Source organism: Gavialis gangeticus, unplaced genomic scaffold (genome assembly GCF_001723915.1).
Source record: "Gavialis gangeticus isolate Ggan-Ray unplaced genomic scaffold, GavGan_comp1, whole genome shotgun sequence".
Classification (NCBI taxonomy): Eukaryota; Metazoa; Chordata; order Crocodylia; family Gavialidae; genus Gavialis; species Gavialis gangeticus.
This window is the reverse complement of record NW_017729005.1, coordinates 1,656,156-1,665,583: the sequence shown is the minus strand read 5'-3', so window position 1 is coordinate 1,665,583 and position 9,428 is coordinate 1,656,156. Positions and strand designations below refer to the sequence as shown.

The window sequence follows — 9,428 nt, the reverse complement described above, 5'->3', positions numbered from 1 at the left end:
ATCTACAAGGTCCCTTCCGACCCTACTTCTATGATTCTATGCTCCTGTGGGATGCTCCATCCACACCAGCATTGCAGCATTCACGTGCCACGCCTGGTACCTCGAGGTATGTAGAAAAAAAAAACATTTAAAAGCTGTGTTTATAGCCAAAATCTCCAATTCCCTGAAGCAGCATAGAATCTTCAGATTTGGCCGAATTGAATCAGGGACAGTGATCCGATTCAACAAATTGAATCGCTGTCCCTGATTCGGGCCAAATCTGAATCCAATATGGCCCCTTTCACACACCCCTAATGGACAGTTCTTTGTCTCCATTTCCTCAGACCCAGCTTATGCAGTTGCTCACTATACTTTATATCTTCCTGACTGTTAACTGTGACTTCTCAGTGAGGATTCATGTAGGCTTGAGGAGCCATCAGAAGAAATGACAGAAGTAAAAGCAGTATCCTCAAGTAAGTGAATATATCCAATATTTGGTTATTTGTTTGCAACATACTAGGATCCCTAGCAACTTCTGAAAGCCCAAGAAGCAGTGGTAATAAATCCCCTTGTTTTGATACAACACTTAGCCTGATGGATTTGAACTTCTGATTCTAGTAGAGATTTTAACTGTAGTATGGCTGTATCACATTAGAGCTGGATATCTGCAATGTGGCATACAGATGGCCACACAATAAGACTGCACAAAAAAATTCAGCTGGTTGAGAATATGAAGTGTTTGATAAAAGCTATTTTTTGCAAGCAGGATGTGATTTTCCCTGCTCTGTGATTGGTCCTGCTTTCCATAAGCAATTTAAAATAATTGTTTTAACTCAATAAGCCTTAACACGAGTTGAGAACTGACTGTCTCAGATCACTTCTCCCCACATAAGATATTAGAACAGTTGCGATCTTTTCAAGCACTGAAGCTAAAAACACTTCCTGGAGGCAACGTGTGCTTGGTGAGAGATCTTGAAAATGTGAAATTCACTTCTGATTCAAGTCACCAGAGCCTGCACTTAAACCCTGATTCCTTTATGTTTTCCTAGGATTTTCCAACAGAGGAAAATGATAAGCAGACAGATGGTGGCAGTAAAGACAGCAGACTAGTTTTTGACATTCTTTCCTAAATTATAAGTAGCATGTATATTTTCAGGGATTGATACAATTTTCATAGTTTATAGGGTTGGAAGGAACCTGAGCAGGTCATCAAGTCCGACTCCCTGCCGTGGGCAGGAAAGAATCCTGGGGTCAAATGACCCCAGCTAGGTGATTATCTAGCCTCCTCTTAAAGACCCCCAGGGTAGGAGTGAGCACCCCATTCCTTGGAAGTTGGTTCCAGATCCTAGCCACCCTGACTGTGAAGCAGTGCTTCCTGATGTCTAGCCTAAACCTACTCTGTCAGCTTGTAGCCATTATTCCTAGTTACTCCTGGTAGTGCTCAGGGGGCAAGGGACTCTCCCATTCCCTGCTGGATCCCCTTGGTACATTTATACATGGAAAATCCAGCCTTGAACTTGCAACTCTATGGCCCCAGAGTCAGCACACTCTCCTCTAAGCCAGACAAGTAGAGCTGTATTTTGTTTAAATGCTTCAAAATAAATATATTAAATTGATACATTTTAATCACATGCAGGCATCACAATTTCATTATTACACTACTATATTTTAAAAGAATACTTACTCTAATATCAGGTCTTGATGGGTAACTAAAATGGATATTTTTGAATTCAATTTCTCCTATGAGCCTCTCTGGTTTGTATCCTTCTTTGTCACTGCTATCTATAAGACGTGGCTGGAGAAAGATTTTGAAAATGTATTATGAATTTTTATGCTATTGAAACTGCACTTTTAACTAATATATTCTTCTTCACTTCCTGTCCTCAACCATCATGTTATATGCAGAACACGATTACATAGTTTTTCCATTTCACCCTAGAAAATGGTGCATTTCAATGGAATGCAATCCATTGGTAGCAAAGCATTTAGGATTGAAAGGCACAACAACAAATAATGCATGTTATTACATGTACCTGTCAAATGGGAACTTTAGAAAATGGAGGTGGTGGGATAATTAAATTTTCTAAATTGACTGATTTTGCAGATAAGACATTTTCAAATACAAAGCATTATCCAAAATCCCTAAGAGCAATTGGTCAATAATTGGAATATTTGAGCAATAGTACCAATGTTTGGGTAAAATTCTACCCTTAGTTATACATGTGGAACTTTAGAGAAGTTAGGAAGATAGGACTCAGCCCTTTGTTTTTAATCTAATAAAAAACCTGCATTTTATAATTTGGTTACCATCTTTTGCATTAAAAGATATATAACTGCTGTTGAAAGAAGAAAGAATTAGTTACTAAGAGGGTGCCATCTACGTATACAATTAATTAATTAATTAAATTAATGAAGAGGGTGCATCTACACATGCAGCATTTACATGTATGCCTGGGACAGCAAGTACTGTCCCCAACAGTACTATTCTACAAGTTTACTGAACCCCAATACTGGTGCATGTTGTAGACAGTGACATGTTACTGCAGAGCTAATTAGTCTATTCTGTAGTAAAGTGAACCACCCAGAGTGTAGCATCCTTCTTCAGCAACAGCAATATTGTTATAGCTTTTAGGAGGACTGTTCATTTCTAAATCAAAAGCTAGTTAGGTGTAACAGAGCTAAGGATTCAGGTTCATGTTTCCTAAACATGAGACAAAATGTCATAGTTATGTTTTGAGTTGTAAAAATCTCTGTTATGAATGAATCTATGTTATGAGTCAGAAATTTAAGCTATATGCTTAGCTACCTTATTAATAATTTTGTATACTTCATAGGCAGCACCACGTGCATTGGCAACACTCTCCAAGTTTGGGGATGCCTGTCCAAGAGAGAACGTGCCAAGGAGCACAGAGAAGAACACCTGTAGGGAACAAAAACAGGAGCTCTGGTTAACAGGGATTCTAGATCCTCACTTTCCTTAGTGGAAAATGCCCAGGTAATCTTGTAAGGACTTTTCAGAAAAAAATTTAAAAATCCAAAAATCAAAACCCACAATTACTGCTGCATTCTTTCAGCTCCCTTTGCCCTTATCTTCATGCTGAAAGATTGTAAATGTAGCCATTATATGCAACCATATGCTCTTTAACTGTTTGAACAGCATTTGCTTTTGCTGTTGTGGAAGCATAAGGCAACAACAAAGAGAACAAATAGTGAAAGTAAACATCTTTTCCCACCTTTCATTGAATTAAACTTTTTTCTTCCTTAAAAAGGAATGAAGCTACTAGTTCCAAGTTGAGGGCCCCATCCTGCAACACGTGCTTAAGTTTATACATTGAGAAGTTCCAATGAAGTAAAGGAATTAAAGCTACTTAGAGTACATAACATTAAGCACATGTTTGAGTTTATTTATTCATTTCAAAATAATCCCCAAATATCAGGAAGGTGAAGTAATTCCTTTCAGGTTTTCTTTTTTTAAATACAATCTGATTATGTGACTAAATAAGCTATCCTTTAGGCAACTTTGATATCTTAAGGACATATCCAGAATCTCTGTTGGATTATATTAAATGCATCTTTAAACAGTTAGTATAAACAGATACTTCAGTTTTTACTAGGTACTATGCATAGTTGCATACAGTACTTAAAAAGCAAGCATTTTCTCCAATTCATTGACAATTTTACAAAAGATTGCTTTGCCAGTTAGACTATACACTGTGCTTACAATTAATACTCTCCCAATGTCATAGTTTTCTCTCTCTTCCACTGTGAGCTTGGTTCCATACCAAAATGCAAGAGCATAGGATCCAAATATAAGAAACTGAGAGAGACCCAAAGATGTGTTGGTGGTTATGGATTTTTTCACTCCAACACTTCTGGCATTCTCTAGGTTAGCGTCGTATCTGAAAACAAATCATGAAATGTTAACTATAAGTGCCTGCACATCATTTATATTGGAATTCTTCAGTTTCCTTTCATGCTTACAGGGTTTTTCTTCTATAACATTCCATTGTTGGACATAGTAAAAACTGATAGGTTAGTTCAGTGGTTGTCAACCAAGGTACACGTAGCGCTAGGGGTACCTATAGGGAGTATTCAGACTTAGGTGTCACTGCTAAATTCCATGTGTGAGCACAGCTACAGCCCAGCATGCACGCTGCTAGGAGAACAGCCGGGTCTGGCTGGTAAGTATGTTGTGAGGGAAGTGGCTGGGGGAAGGGGCAGATCCCCCCCAGTGGTGGGGAAGGGAGTTGGGCTGGGGCTGGGTCAAGGGCGCCAGACTGAGCCACACGGGGGACGGCTCCTACCACTGTGCACATCCTGAGAGGGTATGGGGGATGTGTGCCCTCAGATCTGAGTGGGACAAGGCAGGATGCCACTGTGGGCTGGGACCAGGGCTGCACCAGGCTGTTCCCAGCAGAGGCTGAGCCAGGCTGTGCTCTGGGTAAGAAGTGGTGGTACTGGGAAGGGACTATGGGAGGGGCTTCAGCCACCCCAAAATTCACTGTAGCCTCCCTGATAGCCCCCTTCTGGCACTGCCGCTGCCCACCCCAAGCTCAGCCTGGCCTAGTCCCCTCCAGCAATTGCCCAGTGCCAGCCCAAGCCCTCAGCTGCAGCCTGCCCTGCCTTGCGCGCAGAACCAGGGGCACACACCCTGCTCCCCTATGCCATCCTGGTGGTACATGCAGTGGTAGGAGCCAGGGTTGAGTGTGGGACAAAGCCGCAGCTTGTTGGGGGGGGGGGGGTAGTAGCTCCCACCACTATGTGCACCCTGGAAGGACACAGGGGCGTGTGCCCCCATATCTGTACAGGGCAGGGTGTGATATCACTGAGATGGGGCTGGGGCAGCACTGGGCTCTTCCTGCCTAGGACTGGGCCAGGTGGTGGCAGTGCTGGGGGAGGCCTACGGGGGCTGTAGCCACTCCAGAATTTGCTGTAGCACCCCGATACCCCTTCCAGTACCACCACTGCCTGTCCCAAGCACAGCTGTGCCCAGCCCCCGCCTGGAACAACCCAGCACCAGCCCTAGCCCACAGCAGCAGCCCACCCTCCCTCATGTAAATCCGAGGACACGCCCCGTGCCCTCCCTGGGGTGTGCATAGCTACATCAACCAACTCCCACACAACTCAATCCTGTGCCACATCCTGGCCCCTGCCCCAGCCCCATTCGCTCCCCCACCACTGGGCCAGCCTGCCTTTGCCCCATGCACAGATCTGGGAGCACACACCCCCATGCCCTCCTGGGATGTGTGCATCAGCAGGAGCCACTACCCACTCCCCGCGCTCCCTGGATGAGCTGCTTGAAGCTCTGTCTGTAGCCCTACTCCCTCCCCCTCACCATGGGGGTCTCAATTTGTGCCCCCTGCACACCCCTTAAAAACATGAAAAAATATGAAGGGGTACCTGATATGGAACTTTTAGAGAGAAGGGGTATACTTGTTTAAAAAGGTTGGAAACCCTTGGTTATTTAAAAAAAAGTGTTTCTTCTTCTTCCATATCCTCTCTAATCTTGTAGTCTTCCGTGTGTGAATAACTGTTCACGTTCACTCCTAATCCTTTTGGCACAGTATATTGAAAGTTTTGTACATGTTCTCACCCAAATATAGAAATACTCAAAGTGAGGGGCAAGACTGAAGCAGTAGGACAGGTATCCTTGAATGATTTGTAACAGATTCCTTTCATGAAAGATGCTCAGATACCATTGGAGTAATACAGATTAGACCAAATAAATAAATTTGCAAATAAGTTTTTTTTACGTCTTAAGCACTGGTTTAAAACAATGTTGAAGCCCTTTGTAAAGAATTCCTTTAAGATTGTGATCCAAGGCAGCTTAACTATAAGCCCATTAGTCAGTTAATTTCAATAGAAGTGAGCATGTGCTTAAAATTAAAGCACCTGATGGCATGCTCAGCTGAACTGGAAGGTCCAAATCATTTGGCCCCAGGGAATTTCTTGTGTGCTGGATGAAGTACTTCCAGCAGCAAGTTAGTGGCTTGTTGGTACAGGTGATGGAGCTGCTGCATTGGCATGGTTCTGGAACCGAAGGGTGTATACTGCTACCACTCACCCCCACATTTCCCCTTACTTTTAGTCAGTGGTGACCAAAGACTCCAAATTTGGATGTGGATAAAGTGGGGGAGGGGCAAGCAGTGTCCACTTTCTGAATTCACTGGGTTGCAATTCAACCTCTGTGTGGGCTGCATCTTAACCATTTGTAGGCCACATGAGGCCCACAGGACACCTGCTGCAGAGCAATGAGCTAGAGGGATTTCTTCTCTATCTTCATATTAGACTTCCAGTTGTCTGGGGGATAAAATGACAGATCTTTTGTGATTTTTTTTTTAAATAACCCAATATTTTTTTAAATATTGAATACAAAAGTTTCTCTCAAAAGCTTACCTTGCTTGTGCCTTCTTTTGTCCATTAAAAGCAACAACTGTCCTGATAGCAGTCAAAATTTCTTCTGCTACCGCTCCTGCTTTAGCATAAGCAGACAGCTCTTTTACAGTGAGTGAGGCCAAGAGCTGGGAAGTTTTGTAGGGAAAAAAATAAATTTTATTAAAATCTATTAAAGAGCTTTATCTTGTGCATTATTAAAGGGTGTCCCAATGGTAAGGGTAGAATCATGAAATCTGGGAGAAACTGAATTCAAGTTCCACCTGTGCTTAGAAACTGGTATAATAGAACTTAGATAGATTAAAGATAATACTATTTCCTCTTCCCTTACTACTTTGCTTCACAGAAAAACAAAACCTTAAACATATAATAGTATTTAGTGAATGGTTTTATTACAAGTGATACCCATTAAAAGTCACAACTCACAAGCATCTCCCCATGCATTTCACAATGCTGTACATTTCCTGTCAATAGAAATAGGTGGCAGAACGTGCCGAGATGGGGTAGGGATCCTCTCCAGGCTTTGTACTCATGATGCTTTGCATGTATTCCCTCTTTTTCATTCAAGAAGGATCATAATTATTACGTTGTCCTTCCCCCCAGAACTTACCCTTGACCAAACTGCTGCTGAGGCAGCAAGTAGAGGGCTAACCGACAAAATCACCAAGGTCAATTTCCACCCGTGGACAAATCCTATAATAATGCCCGTTAGAAAGGTGGCAAAAAATTGTACAAATATACAGATCTTGTCTCCAATGCCTTCATGGATGGTATTAATGTCACTGGAAATTAGAAAAGAAAAACATTTGTTAAAATTTGATGAATGTCTTCCTATCACATATGTTTCTGTTTTGCTGAAGAGATGACAATGGATCATAAGTTTAACTATCCAGATCATTGTGGTGGTAAAAATTCTGGATTTCTGAACAGCACTATTAGCTCCTTGGAACAGCCTCCCATTTTTACAGCTCATTTTCTGTCTGTAACCTTAGGATCAGCAGCAGCTGCTGCAATTTCCAAGTCCTCCCCTCCATTGACTGCTGAAATTTGAAGATACGAAGCATGAATATCTTAATTTTGCATCCAATGCAAGCACACTATCAATACATTGTTATTACATAGAACCACTGCGTATAATATTAAGTGTTTTTCTGAATATATAAACAAACAGGTTGGATTAGTGTCATCCTCTTCAGGATTCACAGTTCCCTAAACTAGATATATTTTTTCTACATGTCAATCTTAAATTGTATAAAATTTCTTTACGTGCATGTACCTCTCAATTATATCCAGTGCTCCGAAGCCCACTGAAGTCAGTTTAAAGACTCCAAATGACTTCAGTTGGTTTTGGATCAAGTGGAATGAGACTATGCTGACAAATGATAAGAGTACATTTATCTGATCTAATGTCAGGATTTACAGTGTTTGTAAACTAGCTAGAGACAACATGGCTGTTTATCTGCAGTTGCTAAACAGTTCATAAATATTACAAGTCAAATGTTAGCCAAGTAGTACTTGTCATGACATAAACCTTTGCAGTGCACGTGTCACAGAAACTCAGTAAATTAAGTGAAAACTGGTAACTAATTTTCACTTCAAATAACTGTATGTTTCAGGTTTTATTTGAGCAGTTCTTGAACACTCTTTAGATAAATAAGAGATAAATTGAGATATTCTTCTAGATGTCATATTCATGGTACATAAATAAAGTCCTCTCACTCTGTTAATCTGGTATTCAAGGTTCCAATCTGGGTGGTGTCAAACCAAGCCATCTCCTGGTGAAGCACTGCAAAAAAAAACTTTTGTCGGATTCTTGCTGTCTGTCTTGTAGCCGAAGTCAAAAATGTCCACACTTGGATGGTGCTCAGTATCAATACAGCAGAACCAATAGCAACATAATAGTAGGCAAACCTGCAGTTAAGACAGTAAAAAATACCTAAGATGTACTGTACCCTGGGAGAGAAATTAAGATGCATCAGGCCAAATTCTGTCTTCATTTGCCCATTTACAAATGTGCTAAAACCAATGGAACGTAGTTGAGGACAGACTATAGCCTGTAGCTGAATAGAATAAACAGCAAACAAATAAACAACAAAATAAAGAAACAAGAACATGCTGTTCTTAAGAAAATAACTGGAGATTCTTACTTTGTCATTTCAGCTTCTATATCTACACCTGGAATTGGAGCACAAGCAGAGCTATCCAGCGTAGCAACTGGAAACAAGAAAAAAGATTAAGTGTTATTACTGAATTAACCACCAGGTCTCATTCAAGGAGATGACACTGTACTCCAGATAACAATTCTGTTGATTTACAGCTTGCATTGCAGCCATCAGCCTTGCAGTAGAGGCTTAAACCAGGCCAAACTTTTGTTCACAAGGTCACTGTAGAGTGATGTCATGGATTTGATACACTGTGGGTCTGTCTGCACTGTCTCTGGTGTGCTTGTTAGGCTTTGAATAGGCGCCTGTAGAAGATGTCTTAAAGCTGTTCTTATTAATAAGAGCAGAAATGAAGCCAAGACGCACAAAGAGCAGTCTGTTATTCAAATGTTTACCTTGTTGTAGATAAACGCTGTCTTTCTGTATATATTAACACCGTTTTTTGAATTGATAATGGTTGCACTCAACTTACCATGCTTGTAGCTAGACTTTTTTGGGAATTGTTACTTTTTTTAGTTGTTTTTAAATGCACATGTGCAAGAAGCAATATACACATCTACTAGAACAGGGGTTCTCAACCTTTTTGGATCAGTGTACCTCTGGTGGCCAGATGCGGAGCAGTGTACCCCCAGCAGCCAGATGCGGAGCTGGGGGGAGGTGGGCAGATGAAAAAGATTTCCCACTTCCATTGCAAATAAGGCGAGATTTATCTATGCAGACTACATTTCAAGGCAAAGCCATACATCACTCAAGTACCACCCAAGCTCCACAAAACCAAGATTCCAGTGGCAGCTTAGCCATTTGCTGGCTGTCTGGAAAGACATTTGCTCAAAAAAAAAAAAATGCAATCCTATTTATATCTGGGGAAAAAATGAGGAAATTAGACCCTAAAAA

The 9,428-nt window shown here is 41.3% G+C and overlaps 1 protein-coding gene across 2 annotated transcripts in view; it reads right to left on the bottom strand.

Moving 5' to 3' along the window:
• LOC109291538 (multidrug resistance protein 1-like) overlaps positions 1 to 9,428 on the bottom strand; it is a 59,029-nt gene that overhangs the window by 45,091 nt on the left and 4,510 nt on the right. For both annotated transcript variants that reach the window (XM_019508562.1, XM_019508563.1), the window contains exons 5-11: positions 8,520 to 8,586; positions 8,092 to 8,283; positions 6,983 to 7,154; positions 6,376 to 6,500; positions 3,701 to 3,878; positions 2,786 to 2,899; positions 1,664 to 1,774 (exon numbers count right to left, since the gene is read on the bottom strand). In XM_019508562.1, the coding sequence (XP_019364107.1) occupies positions 1,664 to 1,774; positions 2,786 to 2,899; positions 3,701 to 3,878; positions 6,376 to 6,500; positions 6,983 to 7,154; positions 8,092 to 8,283; positions 8,520 to 8,586 (959 nt within the window). The remainder of the gene's footprint in view (positions 1 to 1,663; positions 1,775 to 2,785; positions 2,900 to 3,700; positions 3,879 to 6,375; positions 6,501 to 6,982; positions 7,155 to 8,091; positions 8,284 to 8,519; positions 8,587 to 9,428) is intronic.